This window comes from Octopus sinensis, linkage group LG1 (genome assembly GCF_006345805.1).
Source record: "Octopus sinensis linkage group LG1, ASM634580v1, whole genome shotgun sequence".
Taxonomy (NCBI): Eukaryota; Metazoa; Mollusca; class Cephalopoda; order Octopoda; family Octopodidae; genus Octopus; species Octopus sinensis.
The window spans coordinates 89,883,234-89,902,814 of NC_042997.1; the positions used below are offsets into that span (position 1 = coordinate 89,883,234).

At 35.1% G+C, this 19,581-nt stretch overlaps 1 protein-coding gene across 8 annotated transcripts in view; it reads left to right on the forward strand.

Moving 5' to 3' along the window:
• Positions 1-19,581, forward strand: part of LOC115209965 (signal peptide peptidase-like 3) — a 368,123-nt gene that overhangs the window by 225,104 nt on the left and 123,438 nt on the right. For all 8 annotated transcript variants that reach the window (XM_029778623.2, XM_029778616.2, XM_036502734.1 and 5 more), the window contains one exon: positions 17,542-17,619. In XM_029778623.2, coding sequence (XP_029634483.1) covers positions 17,542-17,619 — 78 coding nt within the window. The remainder of the gene's footprint in view (positions 1-17,541; positions 17,620-19,581) is intronic.

Below are 19,581 nucleotides of genomic sequence, written 5' to 3' on the forward strand. Positions count from 1 at the left end.
TATCCAAGAGAAAGGTAAATATCGATACAGCTTGACAGCTGAGTGAACTGAAGCAATGTGAAATAAAGTGTTTTGCTCAAGGACACAACACACAGCCTAGTCTGGGAATCGAACTCATTACCTCATGAGGACCACTGATGTAGGGCATTTAACTACATTAATGAGTGCCAAATTCTGTGAAGTTTTTCTAGTAGAATCTTTGTAATTTATCTGTTTTTCATTTTAGTTCAGTTAATTGCTTTTTTTTTTTATAGAGCTGAATAACAATGTAGCTATTTATTGAATTAGTAAATTAACAAAAGAAAAAAAAAATCATTATGAATTGCACTCTGTAAATAGACAAGAGCTTGTGGTTTATCTGTGCAAAATATTTGTAGAGAGAGAAAGAGAAGACTGTAGTGTGTGCATGTGACAAATGCAGTCACCAGATTGACTACAGTTAAAGAAGCAGTAGAAAATTCTTATTGAAGACTTGACAAGCTGTATGTGATCTGTTTGTATGTAATCTTTATGGTTTTAGATAGGCTTTTCAGTTCAGTTAAGAAGTGCATTATATTCTGTCACTATATTTTGTCTATTTTAAATCTTTATGGGAAATATGAAAGAAGCTATATTTTTTTGTTTTTAGAATTTTCTATAGTGTATCAAATTTTTACATGTTAATAACACTAGCAAGGAATCAACAAGGGAATATCTACAAGGTTATCTCAACCTTAAGAAACAGCTGCCAAGTTTCCTTCAGTTCACACACTGCTGTCTTAAAAGGGGAACAACATACTATGCCGTGTAGTTCTAGATGTCAATTTCAAATTTTGGCACAAGGCCAGCAAGTTTGGGGGAGGGGGCAAGTTGATTACATCAACTCCAGTATTCAACTGGTACTTATTTTATGGACTCCGCAAGGATGAAAGGCAAAGTCAACCTTGGTGAAATATGAATTCAGAATGTAAAAATGGACAAAATGCCACTAAACATTTTGCTGCCTTAAAAGTTGACATTGAAGGGTTTGAACTCAGAACATTAAGAGAAGGATTATATACCATAAAGTATTCTTTCTGATGCCTTAGCAGTTCTGCTAATGTAGTCCTTGATATTAAAAATTTAAAAAAAGGAAGCACAAGATTTCAAATTTTGTTGGAGAGGGAATAGCTCATTGTTATAAAATAAAAGTACCGTTGCTGGGCTGGTTCTTTTTCCTGTGGAAAAATGAAAGGCAAAATAGACCTTAGCAAGATTTGGATTTAAATTGTTAAAAAGTAGAACAGATGCTATAAGGCATTTTGTATGACCTTCTAATGATTCTACCAAATCTGTCAAAATGGATTGTTGTAGGTGAAGTGATATTACAACAGATGGAAAAATAAAATAAGATTTGTGTGTTAGTTGACTATTTTAACTGCCTTTAGGATACTGGCAAGAGGTTTTTATGATTAAAATAGCATAGGCTATAAAAACAAAACAAGCATGTTCTAAATTGTATCCAAAGAATTTTAAAGCATTACAATATCTGATTTTCTTTCTCTCTACCTCTCTCACACACAGTTGTCTGTTTCCCTCTGTCTGTCTGTCTGTGTTTCTCTCTCTCTCTCTCTCTCTCTCTCTCAGAACAGTAACTATAGAATCTGTAAACTTTAAGTGAGATTAAAAAAATTATTTAAGTGTTTAAGTTGTAGTGTAACTGGATTAATTTGTTTCTTATATGTACTACTGAAAGAATCTGTACATGGTTTGCTCAACTTGCTAGAAGAAATAACAGCCAAATCTTCATCAAACTGTGTGGCCTTTAGTCTTAAAGGAATGAAAGTACACACTGGAAATCCTATATATTCTGTATCTGTTATCTTTTACTTGTTTCAGCTAATAGAATGTTGTTACACTGGGGCAATGCCTTGAAGAATTTCTTTAAAGCCTAGTATTTGTTCTATTGGTCTCTTTTCTCAAACTGCTAAGTTATGGGGACATTAGCATATTAGCACCAGATGTCAAGTGGTGAAAGTGGACAAACAGACACAAAGGCATATCAGTATAATACATCCATGCATACATACAGACATGCATGCATCCTTCGGTTTCTGTGTTACAAATCCACTGATAAGACACTGGTCAGCCCAAGGCTATAGAAGATGTTTGCCCAAGGTTCCATGCAGTGGGATTGAACCCAGAACCATGATGGGATAATGATAGCTGGACTGTTGATCAAAAGTCTGCTGGGCTATATATTGAATGGATGAAATAAACTCACAGTTATTGCTTGCTTGTGGTTTTGTGTATAAATATGTGTGTGTGTGTGTGTTTGTGTACACCTTTATTTGTTGAATGACTTATGAATCTAAATGTTTTTTCTCAAACAGAAAGCAGGAGCTGGTTTATAAATAAATAATAAAGTTTCCCTTGCAGTCTGGTTTTGCATTCTTTGTGCCACTCAATAAGTCTCATATATATATATATATATATATATATATATATATATCTTCCATGCTACAATTGTTTATATTTATTTATTCGTTTATTAGTACAATTTCCAGCTTTGAAAAGACAAACTTGTTCCATTTCTTTTCTTCATTTTTCAACTGTTTTCTCTTTTCTTGCTTTCACAATTTCATTGAAACTGTAAACCTGTTCAAAGTTGTAACAGTAGTTAGTGCCATGGCTGTATGATTAAGAAGCTCACTTCACAACCATGTGGATCTGGGTTTGATCCCACTGCATAACATCTTGGGCAGGTATCTTGTTTTCACAAACTTGATCAGTACATTGTGAGTGAAATTTGGTACCCACAAGCCAGATCTTTGTGTGTGTACATGCATGCATGCAAACCAATAAAATGATGTAGGACGAGTTAGATAACAATGCCACAAACACATGCACACATGCACACACACACACACACACACACACACACACACTCACCGATTTTCCACACATGTAGTGTGTATATATATATTTATATATAAATAAATACATCATTATTCTAACCATTTTATTCCTTGTATATATTGACTGACAAATTTCGTGTTACACTAATAAGAAGAGTATTCAGTAAAAGACATCATTTAAAGTTAACCAATTTTATTTGGATTTCACATTCTGTGTAGACTGATTTTTCTATGATCCAGGTTGAAAATTAATGAAGAATAATAAACAACTAATGACAAGAGTGCAGACTTTCTTAGCTGTTAGCATTTCAGGTTAAAAAAAACGAAAAAACGATCAATTCTGAACCTGAAACAGCTTTTGAATTACAAAAATTTTTTCACATCAGATTTTCAACATAATCATAATATAAATTGTCTGAAATGTATTTGTAGAAAATTTTATCGAAAAGGAAAGCTTCCATAGGTGCAGTTGTGGTTGTATGATAAGAAGTTTACATTCCAACCACATAGTTTCAGGTTCTGTTCCACTGTGTGGCACCTTGGGCAAATGCCTTGGGCCTATCAAAGCCTTGTGAGTGGATTTGGTAGACAGAAACTGAAAGAAGCCCATTGTGTGTGTGTGTCCGTGTGTCCCGTCCCACAACTGCTTGACAAGTAGTGTGCCCCAGCATGGTCTCAGTCTAATGACTGAAACAATTAAAAAATAAAAGTTATTTCAGAAAGTTATGGGGAAATAATTTGAGATGTGTGGATTATCTGAAACTCCTCTCCATCTCTTGTAAACATTTTTTCATAACAAATTTCAATATAACCCTAATGTACACCACACGATCTAAAATGTATCTCTGGAAAATTTCATTAAAAATACCTATCTTTCAGAAAGTTATAAAGAAACAAGGCTGGTGGAGCACACATCTGTAGTTATGCTGGTTAGAAATCAATGCAAATCGAATTCTTTGAAAGAGCTCTTTATAGATGGTAATCTTAGAAAATGTAGTGTTTGGAATGGTTTGTGAAATTCTGAAATTCTTTGTTTGGTCTCTAAGTCTTAGGAAAACAGCAAAGATATTTGGTTACATGTAGTCTTCATGATGAACATAAATGTATCAGTTGGTTGGCTAAACCTCAATTGTAATCTTATATTATGAGAAGCTGATCTCCAGCTGTCTGCCTATCACAACATCTATTAGAGGGAAGAAAGAAGGAGAGGAATCAAAAGGGGAGATAATCCCTGTTAACATATATTTAGAAGAGGAAGAAGAGAAAAAGTTGTTGTTGAGAGAGAAATACTGTGAGAAAGAGAGAGAGAGAAATAAATAGACAGGTAGTGTTGTCACCATTGTAAATAGCAAGTTTTGATTAAAATTGCTGGAATTTTAAGTGCAAGTCTGTCAGCACAATACAACATAGACTTCAAGAAAATTACTATATGTATATATATTATACATATACATATAGTTATCTTTTTGGTTGTGTGTATGTTTTTCTGTATGTCTTTCAGCATATTGTGCAACACAGAGTGTAAAAAAAAAAAGACTTTCACTAAAATGACAGGTTATTGTTGCTCTTGTTGATAGAATGTATGTGAAAGATAGAATTAAAATTTGTTTCAAGAAAAAAAAAAAAAAAGCAAATAAGCAGGTTGCGGTTGAGTATATCAATGCGATCACTCGTAAGCTTTTGCTGAAGGATCTATTTCATCTTGATGAGATTGTTACCCAACAACATAGCAATGAGTAATAACTAATATTTGGAATATGTTAGAAATATCAATGGTGAATAAGCTTGTGTAACACTTACAAAGTTTTAATTTCTTTTTTCTTTTATCAGTAAATGTTATATGTCCTATATACTTCTATTATTTCTTACTTGCTTCTATCTATATCAAAGGAAATGACTACTATTCTTCAAACTTTGCTTTTGTGACATAGACATCAATGTTTTGAAACTGACCTATTTTCCATTACATTTCAGACAGATTCAGAGTTCAGTTGCTGAAGTAGAAATATTGTTATAGCAAATATTCTGCTCAATGCCACGGATCTGCTTGTTATTTGCTTGACCTAAACCACTTAAGCATGTCCCTTAGTGGATGACAGTATGTACATCTCTCTCTGATCATGAGCAGGAATAGTGGGGGAAGCATTATAACCATGTGTTGAGGGGGATTCTTTGGGGTTTGGATAAATGTAACAAAAGCAAAGTTTGAAGGAGTTACCAATTTTCCATACTTTCTAGAGGTAAACAAACAGGAAATAGCAATTGCTACCAAGAACAAAAACATGTTATACGGTGTAATTATTGTGTCCATGCAGTATGGTTTTGTAAGAAGTTTATTGTTTTGCAACCACATAGCTTCCAGATTTGATCCCATTGTGTAGTACTTTAAGAAATGTGTCTTCTATTAGTAACCTTGAATAAAAAGAGCCTTCTGAGTAATAAACAGTAATTGTGTATGAGCTCATCGTATGTGTGTGTGTTTGTTTTGGGGGGTGAGTGTGCTTATGTGGTAAAATCCACAAAAAGCTGTGGGAAGTGGAAAATCCAGCATTTTGGGTAGAATCCTTCTTCAGATTAAATTTAAAAGGACACAACGGAGATTTTTTTTTTTTCCTCGAAATTTGCTAAACTGGTTGCAACTTCTTGTTAATTTCACTAAATAATACAAGTCTTGCCTGCACAGACAAGCATCAGTTATTTAAACTCTCTTTGATTGTATATGTGTGTGAGTGTGGGTATGTGTGGGCATGAGATGAAAAATAAATTTGGCTTACTGTACAAAAAGAAAATAGTGGCATTGTGGTCCATTCAAGCTATGTCCTTTTACACCAATGTCAGCTTGCCTTTTGCCCTCTTCTAAGGATGATAATAAAACAAGTAACAAGTTATTGGAGTCAGTATATTCAGCTAAGTATTGATGATGTTTATCACTTCCCCTCAGCATGGCTATAGTTCAATGATTGAAACCAGCAAAATATAACAATATGAATGTCAGGAAGCAAAAGAACAATATTGCAAATACATGAATTTCTTATATTGATGATACAAGACTAGGAATTTGCAAAAGAGGCATCTATGCTTACATTAATATATATAACACGATGTACTTATTCTGTTGATCTCAGAAACAATCCTATTTTAAGGCAAGGCTATATTGAGCAGTTGCCAGGAGGGCCCCACAGGTTTAGGGGACTTGTTGCCAATCTATGTATATTTTGAGGCACCAGAGCATTGCGTTGCCTTGAGGCCTATAATAATAAAATGGCCTTGCTCAGAAGGGGGAGTAGAAAACAAAGCAATTTAATATTGGTAGGATGTGAATTTTCAGTTACTACTTCAAACCTTTTGCTCCCTGTGGAATTTTTTCTTCTCTGCTCTATTCTGGGTTATTTTTGGCTCTCCCAGGCTTTGTTGGTTTTGAATTATAATCAATGCTTCTGTAACTTAACTTTTTGGTGGGTAGAGGTGTTGGCCTATGCAAACCTGTTTTATTTCTAGGAAGAGGTGGTCTGTTTTAATTTTGCCTTTATCCTTAAATCTGTCTTGGTTGGCAGGCCCCACTGGAAGTTTGCACTCCAATAGCATAGCTCTCAGGGTCATTGAGTGGTACATAAGCCACCAAGTTGCAACTAGGACTGGATGTTGTGATGGAGTTTGTGAAATTACAAACCCTGAAAGATTGGGAGAAACTACTGAAAGTTCTGTATTGTTTTACAATTTCTTTCAATACACTGTTTCACTGGAGGGTTTTTGATTGAGAAAGTGGGTAGATAACCAGGAAATAGTGCTGTATATACTAAATACACTTTCTTATCATAATAAATGCATTAGTGTAATTGAATCTTTTTCTGTTTGGCTGCACCGGTGGAAATTTCAAATTTTAATGAAAATTCTAAAATTTGGGGTATTGATGTAATTTTCCATGCTGAATCTCAGTGGATATTTAACTTTTTTGGAGTGGGGGGGAGTTACAGGGGTTTAAAGTGATAATTTTTACCCAGTCAGAAAGCAGAATTTGGAAGCTGTCATTTTGTGCGTGACAGTATGTGTTGTCAACTGTAGACAAATGAAAAATTTTTGAAATTCTGCTTTATGCACACCACATAACCCCTCATAACTTTTTTATTTTGGAATTTTCAGAAACGTTTTGCAAATTTGTATTCTACACATGTGAGTTCATAGGATTATGCAAATATATATATATATATATATATATATATATATATATATATATGTACATATATCTTTGTAAGATGTTACATGTTTGAATTGCTGCCTCATATATTGACTGAATTCACATTTTTACTGAATCCAGTCAATATGTGTTAGTACTCCACTGAAATGCATAAAATTCCCTGATTTACAGGTTTTCATGAATACTGAAGGGTTTGGTATCAAAAGGATTAATGAACCAAAAAAAAAAAAAAAAGATCAGTGTAATTTAATCTTTTGATACAAAAGCAAGTTTTCATAGTTTAACAATAGAAATGAATTTTAACTTTAACCCTTTTGTTACTGTATTTATTTTGAGATACTCTGTGTTTCTTTCAATTACTTTAAATATAACAAAGAGTTTAGTAAAATAACTTAGTTATCATTCAGCTAGTGTCAGGAACATAAATTGTGACTAAGGTTTGGTGGAAGATTTTAATTCAAAACTTATGAAAACAAGAGATTTGTACTCAGAGCCAGAGCTGGTTTCAGCCGGGTTGGTAACAAAAGGGTTAATAAGCATATAAAATTTTACATAACATGCAACCCTGTAAACCAGGGAATTTTATGCATTTTAGTGGAGTACCTATACAAATTGACTGGATTCAGTCAGAATGTGAATCCAGTCAATATGTGAGCCAGTAATTCAACCACGTAACATCTTACAAAGATATACTCTCTTTACTTGTTTCAGTCATTTGACTGCAGCCAAGCTGGAGCACCACCTTTAGTCGAGCAAATCGACCCCAGGACTTATTCTTTGTAAGCTTAGTACTTATTCTATTGGTCTCTTTTGCCGAACCGCTAAGTTACAGGGGACGTAAACACACCACCATCGGTTGTCAAGCAATGTTGGGGGACAAACACAGACACACATACATATATACGACGGGCTTCCTTCAGTTTCCGTCTACCAAATCCATTCACAACGCTTTTGCCAGCCCGAGGCTATAGTAGAAGACACTTGCCCAAGGTGCCATGCAGTGGGAATGAACCCGGAACCATGTGGTTGGTAAGCAAGCTACTTACCACACAGCCACAGGAAAAATAGTTTAGTTGTTGTCATTGTTATTGTTGTAATTGTTGTTGTCTATTTTCAAGTTAAGTGGGTCAAAGTTGAAGAAGATTTGACTGTCAATTTTAGCAGATTGAGTAATTGCAAGGGAGCTATTTTATTGCTTTGAGTGGAATTTGGTGTTCAGGTGATTTTTACAGTGCATTAGTTATCCCAAAACGTTAAGAGTATAATGACAGCATGAGGATAAAAATTATTTTAAAAAAACATGGTTCATATGCTTGATGTAATTGATTGCGAGTTACTAGCACTATTACTCTAGTGAATTTGCATATAGTTTTGTGTAGGCTTATGTGTGTGTGTGTTTTTGAGGGAAGTAGAACTAGGAAACAACTATCAGTCAGCATTAGCAAACTGATCAGGCTGAGTAAATTAAAGGGGTCGGTAATGTTGAATGCATGAAAAGACAAAAAAAAAAAAAAAATAAGCAATGTATTTGATTATATCTCAAACTGTGATAGAGGAAGTTAAAAGAAACTGAGAGTAACCTTGAAATGACTAATTAATTATATACATTGGGGAATGGATTGCTAAATGATATGTAATTAGGAAGTATGAATTATTCTATTTTAATGTGCTGCTTTGAATGAAATTGTCCTTAAAATGAATGCTAACTATATCCTGTTACATGAAGCAAGTATGTTCCAAGTCAGCTTCATTTTTATTGCCATCATAAAATGATGATGATGATGATGATATCCTGCTTTCTTTCCCTCTCTTCTGCATCCCTCTATCTTTTCCCAATTTGTGGCTCATTACTCCTCCACCCTTCATGGCTTGTGGGCACTCGGTATTTTGTTATGCAACCATAAGATGCTACAAAGTATATTAAACATTTTTATAAGTCAATACCTTGTACTACTCTGTTACTAGTGCATTTGAATCATATGTTAACGTCATCTCTACTTATTTCCTATAGAAATTACATCTAATGTCTTGGATATGAAATGTCGTAACAAAGTCAGTACTGGCTATAATATCTACAGAAAATCAGTTGAGATGACCAAAACACATAATCCAACCTTCAATCCTACCTTAATTTTATAGTCCGCTTCCCTTTCCCCTCATCTCTAATCTCTACAGTCTTGCACCTACCCACTTCTGTTCACCTTGTGCCTTGTGGGGCTAACTGGACACCTCATTGCCATAATCTATCTCTTAACATCTACTGATCATTTTTTCTTTTCTCTTTCTCCCTCTCTCCTGCTAAATGTTAGTAGTCATGCAGATCCTCTTTAAGAACCTGATCTGACACACTCCCTACTCCATCTCTTCCAATAGTTTAATTGCCTTGTTCCTTAATGTGAAGCTGACATCCTGCCCCATCTACTGGTGGTGGTGTTGGTGGGTCTTGCAAACTGTAGGGCAGCCTCACTAGCTGGAGGTGGCATGAAAAAAAGCACCCAGTCAGTATATGCTATAAAGTGGCTGGCATTAGGAAGGGCACCCAACCATAGAAACCATTCCAAAGACAATATTGGCACTCAATGCAGTCCTCAATGGATCCTGTCAAATCTGCCAACCCATGCCACCATGGAAATTGGACATTAAATGATGATGATGATTGTGATGAGTCAGGATTCAAAACCATAATTTTGATATCTCAGCAAAAAAAAACAAAAAAAAACTCTTGTAATTTCTTGTGAAAGCTGTAATTTTCTCTGGCAAAGCATGTACCACCACCTTCACATTGGATCCTGAGTATCAAGGGAGAAGCAAGACAGGTGTTTTGTGTATTTAATTGTTTGTGTTTAAAAGCCTTGATGCATAAAATATGGCTCTGGAGCCATATCTGGCAAGTATAAAACCAAATTAAGGAGCTTCTATCATTGATCTGAAGAGATTTATATGATTGGGTTTGATAATTGTGACAAGAAATGGCAGAAAGTAACACTTTAGCATCTTAGCAAAGATATTGCTTTTGGAGGTCCTTTGGATTACTTTGGAAGTTTTCACTAAAAAAATGTTTAGTAATTATACATATAGGTATGGCTGTGGGAGTAAGAAACTCATTTTGTAACCATGTGGTTTTGGGTTCAGTCTCACTGCGTGGCTCCTACTATCTTGTATTATAGCCCTAGGCTGACCACTACTTTTAAATGAATTTGGTAGATGGAAACTATGTGCTAGCCAGTTGTGTGTGTGTATTTGTGTTTTGTTTGTCTCTTGCTTGCCAACCACTTGACAATAGGTGCTGGTTTGTTTACATTCCTGTACCTCAGTGGTTCAGTGAAAAAGATTGGCAGAATAAGTGCCAGATTTAGAAAATAAGTACAGGGGTCGATTTGATTGGCTATACCCTTCAAAGCAGTGTCCTAACATGGCTACAGTTCAATGACTGAAACAAATAAAAGATGTACTTATAATTCTTTCTAGTGTGAATAACAAAAAAGAAAGAAAGAATAAAATTTAAGTACCTTTGACTGTACTTTTTAGCACTTATATCTCACAGACACCAGACAGTCTTTTGTTGTGTAATATGAAAATTTCTGTATTGATTTTCACATCTTGCATGACATTGAACATGTTTTTTTATTCCCACCAAAAATGTAATGTTCATTGTTTTTTCTTTTTCTTTTTTTTCTTCATATCTATTCTCATGCATTAATTTTCCTGGCTATTATGTATGTATGATATTCTGCTGTCAGACTAAACTTTGCATGAATTTAGTGTTGGCTACTATTTCTATTTGTAGAATTATAAAATTGTTGGAAGATATATTCTTCTGTTTTTATTCCTTTCGTTCTATATATATATGATCATCCCATAAATAATGCAGCTTTTTTTATACTTCTTTTATCTTTCAAAATTAAGATAAACAGAGTTCTTTTTTAATCTGAAATATACTCTGCTTTATTTTCTACAATACTCTTCCATCTGTCTGGTAGACTTGCAAGGCCCCTCTTCCAAATTCACTTGTCTGTGATGAAAAATACTCCTTCACTACTGTTCTGACCTTGTCTACAGAATTCGTGGTTTTTCCATCCAAATGATTTTGAAGACTGCAGAATAAATGATAATCAGATGGGGCAATGTCCAGCCAATGTGATGGGTAGGGTATTGTTTCCCATTTAAACTGCTCCAGCCTTTGGAATGTCCTCCTCACTGTATGTGGCTGAGCTTTAATCCTGATGGAAGAAAGCCTTTCATCTTGAAACCAAAGAGGTCATTTTCTTCTAGCACTGACTTAAGCTTCTCAAGCTGCTTGCAGTAGATCTCCTTTATTATCGTTTGGTTTAAACATTCAAAGCAGACTAAACCTTTCATATCCCACCAAACAGATAGCAACACCTTACATGGGTAAAAACCTTGTTTAACCTGAGATGCCAGTGTTTATCCCTTTCCTAACCACTGTCTTTGGCTTCTGACATTTTTATAGAGAATCCATTTCTCATCACCGGTCACTATTTCATCCAAAACAGGTTCATTCATGAGTTGTGGCAGCAAAGAAGAGCACATATTCACTCTCTGCGCATGATTAGACTCAGAAAGTTTGTGAGGAACCCATTGACCCAATTTGCTGACTTTTCTGATGATACACAGGCATTGATGAATGGTTGAATGACCAAATCCAAGCTTCTTTGCTAGTTCCTCAACAGTTACAATGGGATTTTGTTCCACCAGGGTTTGCAAGATATCCTCGTCAAGCTCTACAGATCTTCCAAATCAAGGTTCATCTTCTAGGCTGTAGTTTCCAGTTTGGAATTTCTGGAGCCATCATTGACACTGGCTTATGCTTATTGTCCGATCCCTATATACTGTATTAATATTCCTTGCACTTTCTGTTGCGTTGTTGCCTTTATTGAACTCATAAAGGAAGATATGCCAAATATGCTCCTTTGTCTCTTCCATTATAGCTTTGTAAAACTACCTGTTAAAATCAAACTGCACTCTTCAAAAATTGCACTAAGAATAAGGATAAGGTAAAATTACTACCTGCTTTTATAGCAAGTTGATGCAGGTAGTTTATCCTGTCCCCCATCGACTTTTAGTTCATGCAATTGAAAAAACTGCATTATTTATGGGATGACCCAATATATACATACGTTCATATATATATGTGTGTGTGTATGTGCATACACATATAATCTTTAAAATGTCCCCAGCTTATATGTGGAAGGTGTAGAGATTATTTATGGGTGCCCTTTATGTTTACATATAGTAATTCAAATTAAATGAAAGGGTATTTTAACGTATTCACATGTTTCTACAGCCTATTTATTCAGAGCATAAGTACAGTTGTGTAACTTGGTATGTAGCTTTATGCAACTTGATATGTAACAAATGCAAGTTTGTGCTTTCAAAAATGCCATTTCTCCAGGTAATTCACCTCTGAATATATTTTTTTTTAAAGTGAAATATCACTAAATATTTTAGTGACATGTGATAGTTCCATGAAAGGAAATGTAGATTTATAGAAAACTAGCAGTATCGCCCGGCGTTGCTCGGGTTTGTTTCAACCCTTTAGAATTGGAATTTTTGAAAAGTAAAAATTTTGCATTATGTAGCTTGTTATTCTCTTTAAGTGAACATTTTTCTGGTTGAAATACACCGAAAAATGGCGATACAGCAGTAAAAAAAAATCATAAATAATAGGGATTTTCATAGAAAAAAGCACCTTTTTGATGTAAATAATTTTTGGTCTTAACATGGTCCGATTTGAATTTTTTCTTCTACAGAATAAAGAGCAAGCCTTCTTCTATCATACTCTCAATTTTGGTCAACTTGCGCTGCAGGGTCTCGGAGGAGATAGTGTTAGTTGAAGGCTACCAAACCTGCCATACACAGACAACTTCAGCTTTATATATAGAGAGATTTAAACTGAAGGAGTGTACAGCATTGAGTAAATGTGTTTAGGTCAGCCACCAATCAAATCTCTTAATTTCACAGTCAACTGTAGATAGATATAGATAGATAGATAGATAGAGATAGAGAGATACATATAGAAAAATAGATGGATACAGAGATAGATATATAGAGAGATATAGATTTATACAACCAGAAATATCTTGAAAATATCTTGAAAACATTTCATTGATAGAACGGTTCCATTCTTAATAGCATTGAGTAATTATAGAAATTCTTTAAAACTTGTTATTTGCATTTAATTTCCCCATTTAATGATTAAATATTATGGTAAAGTGCAGTGATGTCAGAAATTAATGTTGAGAAATGAGCATTGTTACACTAATGTCAGATGTACATGTACTATCTATGACTGGTTGGTTTACTTATGAAAAATATTTTATTGATTATTTTTTTAATTTTATGAGTGTTTATACTAAATTGTATTTATATTGGTCGAAAAAAATGTTCTAATTCTGTGTGTGTTGTGTCTGATCTAGTAATACATTAAATACAATTTAAGCTGTTGGTTTATTTAATGATTTATCAGTGATTATAAAGAGACAAGAAAAGATAATTTTATATTGAGATTGTTTTTCAATGGCAAACTTACCTTTAAAATAGTCATATATTTGGTTATGTTGTGTGTGCTGGTGTTGTATTTACAGGTTGCAAGAACAAAATGAAACACAAATAAAAATAAAAACATTAAACAGAAAAAAAAACTCAAAAGTAAAATAAAAATGTGCTGTGCAAAATAGCATACACGTTTACCTAGAAACAGAAAAGAAAAACAAAAACAGGCTATTCTACAAAGCAAGCCAGGTAGACCCAATTCATGCCACCTACTAAGGCAAACCTCATGAGTTCTTGGTTCCTCACTTAACGACACGCCAAAATAGTTTAGAAGGTTCAAATCAGAAGAGCTGAGAGACTGTATAATGTTTAGGTGGAGGTGGGAGTGGGGAATCACATGATCACATGTTTCTCTTGGCTGTCTGGCTGGACGTTAACTTTACTCTCCTCATCATGTAAGACTTGTATCTGATGTTTTCATGCACCACATGGTTGAAAGTAGATTCAACCATCTTGATCTACATCTACCTGGTGATAAACCCTGCCATCAAACTGCTGTAGTTGTTGCTGAGGATGTCATGGACTTACTAGATGACATTAGCCACCCTAATGATGACTAACTGTTGAAAATATTTCTTTCTGTTGGTCATGGTTAACATGGTCTCTAGCCCTTTCATGACCCTGAACATGTATAACCCAGCCAAGAAGCTCGTCAGCTCTAAGTCACTGTGGTTATCAGCTAGCTTCTTATGCATTGCATGCCTTCACTTTTTGCGTCAGATTTCAATCTACTATTGATAAGACCTAAAGGGAAATGAGAAAGTTAAAATTTGGTACAGCTGGTAACACACTGAGCATCTTGTATATCATCATCATCATTTAACATCCACGTTTTCATACTAGTATGGGTCAGATATTTTTTCCATGGAAGATGAGAGATGAGCAACACTGCTTGTATGATGGGGGTGTTTGTTTACAACCATCATATGATGTCAAGGCAAGGGTGTACACACACAAACACACACACAATAGGCTTCTTTCAGTTCCCATCTACCATATCCAGTCATAAAGCGCTGGTTGTTTCAGGGGTGGGGTGTAGTAGAAGATAATTGTCCAAGGAGCTGCACAGTGGGACTAAACCTAAGGCCACATGGTTGAAAAGTTTGCTTCCTCTCTACACAGTCATGTCTGCACCTATATGGGGTTGGGATCAGTACAATTTTTTCTAACCTCTTTCTTTCTCTCTTTCTGTTTTCAACCATCACCAGTACCACCACCATCTCACACACACCATTCAGACTTCTCATGTCACCACCATCAATACCTTTGACTTCGCCACCTTCCCTTCACCACCATCACCACTGTCTTTCACATCTCTTATTATCACCGTCATGCTTGACCGCCTCCGCTACTACCACCACCATCATCATCACCGTCACCTCTGCCTCTATCACAACTACAGCTCATACTCTTACTATCACCCCATTACCATCTCAACTGCCAATCTACTACCACCTTCCCTATGCCTACTATTACTCTGACCCCAGCAAGAGGAGTAGAAGAAGTGTCATTGAATAGTGAGAGAGGTGGGGTCAAAGTGTGACACACTGACACAGAAATTTGTTTTGGCATTTATTATTGTAGATTATATTTATGTCATATGGCCTTGTATTATAATGTGCTATGCATGGGCTCCTAATATTTTCTGAAGGCTTATAATCTTGAGCAAAGTGTGAACAATTTGATTACTGTTAAAGTATGAACCTTCACTTCACTATCTACAAAGGTGTTTTTATTTGCTAGATTTTGAAGAACAATAAATTTTCTACATGCAAAACATGTTTTGGCTGACCTCACAGATTCATAATGTAGGAGAATATAACATAAAACACATCAAACTAGAAAAAATTTCTTTTTTTTTTTTTCGTAAGTTATCTTCTTTTTTTTCCTACCAAATTTATCAAGGTTGAAAATGGATTAGCTGAAACTGTTTCATGCTTGACAATTAAGTTAAGCAGCTCTCCATTGGATTAAGCCAGATTGAATTTAAATTCTGTTGTCTCAATAAATTAAGCTAATGTTATTCTTTCCAAGAAGCACATTGGAAGATTTAGAATTGTTGTGTTATCTTACAGAGCTGTGTGTATAGCAGAGTGAATAGTTGTGCTCAATATTTCTCTCTACTTGCAGTTTTACATTTTCCTAAAAAAACTGTTATTCCAAGCACAGAATTTGTTTGTTTGTATGTATGTATGTATGTATGTGTGTGTGTGCTTGCATGCATGCATGCATGCATGCATGTATTTAAGTATGTATGTGTGTGTGTGGAGGGGGGTCATCATCATCATATCTCTGCCTTCTATGCTAAATGATGATGATGACACCCCACTCATACACCACACACACACACAAAAACTGAGATATCTGGTACATTCCTGTACTCTAGAAAACCTGTCCACCACAACAGAATTGAGATCCCAAAACCAAGGTGCAACATAAAAAGCACCGAGTACACTCTTTAAGGTGGCTGGCATCAGGAAGGGCATTTAGCTGTAGAAACCAAGCCAAAACAGACTATGGAATTGGTGCAGCCCCTCATGAGAGCATGGAAAATGGACATGAAATGTTGATAATGATATGTCTCAACATCTCATGATGGTTCTTAGATGATCTTCATTGTCATAAAGCATTGATGTTTTGTTATCAATCTTCTATGTAAACATCTCACCATGTCTAGTAAGTAAAAATGTCTGGCCATGGGGCAAATATTACCTTGCTTGGAAACAGATGAGTGAAGATGATAGGAAGGCCATTTGGCTGTTGAATATCTGCCTCAGCAAATTGTACCGAACTCATGCAAGCATGGGAAAGTGGACATTAAATGATGATGATGATGGTGATTACTACTACTGCTGATGATGATGATGAAAAACCCAGCTTGACTACCTTGTAGAAATGATGTACATCACATAATATTTAGTTAAATATCAACCCCTCTTCTTGGCCAGTACTTATTTTATTGCCCTTTCTGAATGTTAAAAAATAAAGTTGACCTTGGCAGAATTTAAATTCAGAACAAAGGATTATAGCTTAATACCACAAAGTGTTTTGTCCAATATTCTAACAATTCTACCAGTTCATCCACTGTTTGAAGCTCAGATTTACAAGGCAGTAGAAACTGCATGTTGTGATATTCATTACTTTCCGAAAAGTGCCTGTAGTGTAAAGGAAGTGAAACAGCCAGTCAGAAATTAAAACTGAGCTGAGCTGAGAACTCAGCTTTGTGGGAGCTTATCCTTTGTAGTACAGTACATGTCACCATATACAAACACAACGCTGTTAGTGGGAATAGACTGGGATAGAATGAAATCCATTGCTGATTACAACTAGAAACAAGCAGTAGTAGTAGTTCAGATAGTAGTGGTAGTAGTAGTGGTGATGGTAACAGAAGTTGAATGAGAAACAGATATTTTGACTGCATAACTGAAAGCTGATAAGTTTCACATAAGTTTGTTGTTGTTTTTGTTGCTACAGTCAATGACTTGTATCAAAGAACTGTTGATGATGATAATAATAATAATAATAATAATAAATAGAGGATGATCCTTGGCTTACCATCCATGCAAAAGATTGTCTTAACTGGTACATCACACGTATTGAAAAGAGCATTGTCACTGAATTTTCATCTTTTTCCCCCTTCATTTTCTTTGTTTTCTCTTTTTCCTTTTTTTTTTGCTCTTTCTTCCGCCTTTTTTTATCACATGATTTTGTAAATGAACAATCTGGTATCTTAATTTTAATGACCTACCAATGTATACAGTGAGTTTCTTAGCCCTAGGTGTCTGGAAGATGCTCAGCAAGAAATGGAAACAAAATTGAAAGACAATAATAATAATAATAATAATTATAATAATAATAATAATAATGATAATACATGGAATGTCTTTTTTTTTTCAGAGCCATCTCAGTGGTAGATTCCTCCAGGTTGTCAACATTTGTGATCTCAATACTCCTGATTGTCTATGGTAGCTTCAGGTAAGTTACATTTTATTTAAATTCAGGAATTTCCAAATAATGAGAACTGTATATGTTTAAACAACATGTGTCATAGTACAAACAGAAGAAATAGAACTCAATATGCAAAAAGAACATATGTTTGTTTATTTATGAAATGTAAAGCTATTGTAGTGGCTCAAGGGCCTTGAATTTTGTGCAAGGCACTTAGTAAAATTTTGACAAGTGCCATGTACTTATGTAGCTTTGCAGCTAATCAATAGATATGTTTAACCCTTTAGTGTTTAAATCTGCTGTCACCATAGTAAAGCACACTCAGTGGAAAGCAAAACCAGTAGCACTGGTAGAGAGCTCCTTCAAATACAGTCGCTGTATGTGTGTCTGCCACTCCTGTCTGGGCCTCTACATCCACAGCAGATTCTGCACCACCATCAGCACCACAAGTTCTTTGATGCAGATCTATGGTCTCCCAAGACTGACGGATAACTACTACTACTGCTACTGCTAACATATTCTACTTGTCTTATGTTAAAACTGGCCATATCTGGCCTTTCACACCAACCCTACAGTGTCATTCTAAAAATAAACAGTTACATCAAAATCTTAAAGCTTGAAGACAATGCATGACTAATTCAAAACTATGTGAATAACTAAGCATTACATTTGAGAGATTAATGTAAATGCTAAGGAGTTAAGCAGATATGTGTGTGTGTTTGTGTCTTTTAACCTTATAAATGCACTTTAGAGTATAAATGTTTACAGTTACATTTAATACGTTTGTGTACATTCAACCTTTGTTGTGGATGCTGTCTTTGGAGGATAATGTGTGTGAAGACATATTACTGTGTTATGAATGATGACATTGGACAGTAGGACATGTGCTGTGGCAACATGCTTCATCAGTTATGGACACCAAATCTGAATTTTTTTTGCTTAAACTTAAGCTGCTGTAAGTTTGATAGTTACTTCATTTTGCTGATAACTTGTAGTATATTTTCCCAATTTCCATTTTACAGCAGCACTGCTTTAAGACTGTGGTAAACATTGTGTATGTTGTTGGCATCCAGAAAAATTTATAAACACTGGGAGAATGTGAAATAATTCTTTCTTGGAATGGTAGATCTTGAAGCAGATAAAGCTATAAACAAGGGCAGGTTAAAAATCTCTTCGGATTGAAAATGTTGAGGTCTGCCTGTGGGACATGGATCCATGTCTCTTTTAAATGTGATAAGTATTGAGCAGACTTTGAATTTTTTTCCCAAATGGTCCAATATTTACTTGCTATTGTTTATAGCTTTATCTGCTTCAAGATCCACCATTCCCCCACAAAAAATAATTACATGTTTGTATACTTTGGTTTATTGAGTTTTTAAAAATGTTGGTGTATGTAGTATGGATGACAATACTGGTATGTATTTTGAACGAAAATTGCAGAGAAGAAAGGCATCAGATGTAATTGTTTGATTAGGGTAACCCTAGTAGAGGTAGAATTTGAGAAGATCTTGGAAAATTAGGTCTCTCTCAGGTTAGAGATAAATGGAGATGTAACTATCCCATGGGATTTAACATTGGAAGTCATTCCAATCCAACTCATTGGATCTCCAAACGATTAGAGATAATACCATCATCATTATTAATGTCCACTTTTCTATGCATACTTGTTGAAAACTATTTGTTGTGACAAATTTTTCCTATGGCCAAATGCTTTTCCTGTTGCCAACCTTCACCTGTTTGCAAGTAAAGTAATATTCCCTGTGACTAGGCTGTTTCCATACAAGGATACAAAGGATACCACTTGCATAACAATGACATTTATTTACGGCTATCATGAGCTTCTTTCAGTTCCTGTCAACTAAATTGACTCACAAGGATTTGGTTGACCCAGGGCTGCAGCAGAAGACACTTGCCCAAAGAGCCATGCGGTGGGATTGAATCCAACACTATGTAGTTGGGAAGCAAACTCCTTACCATACAGCAATTGGT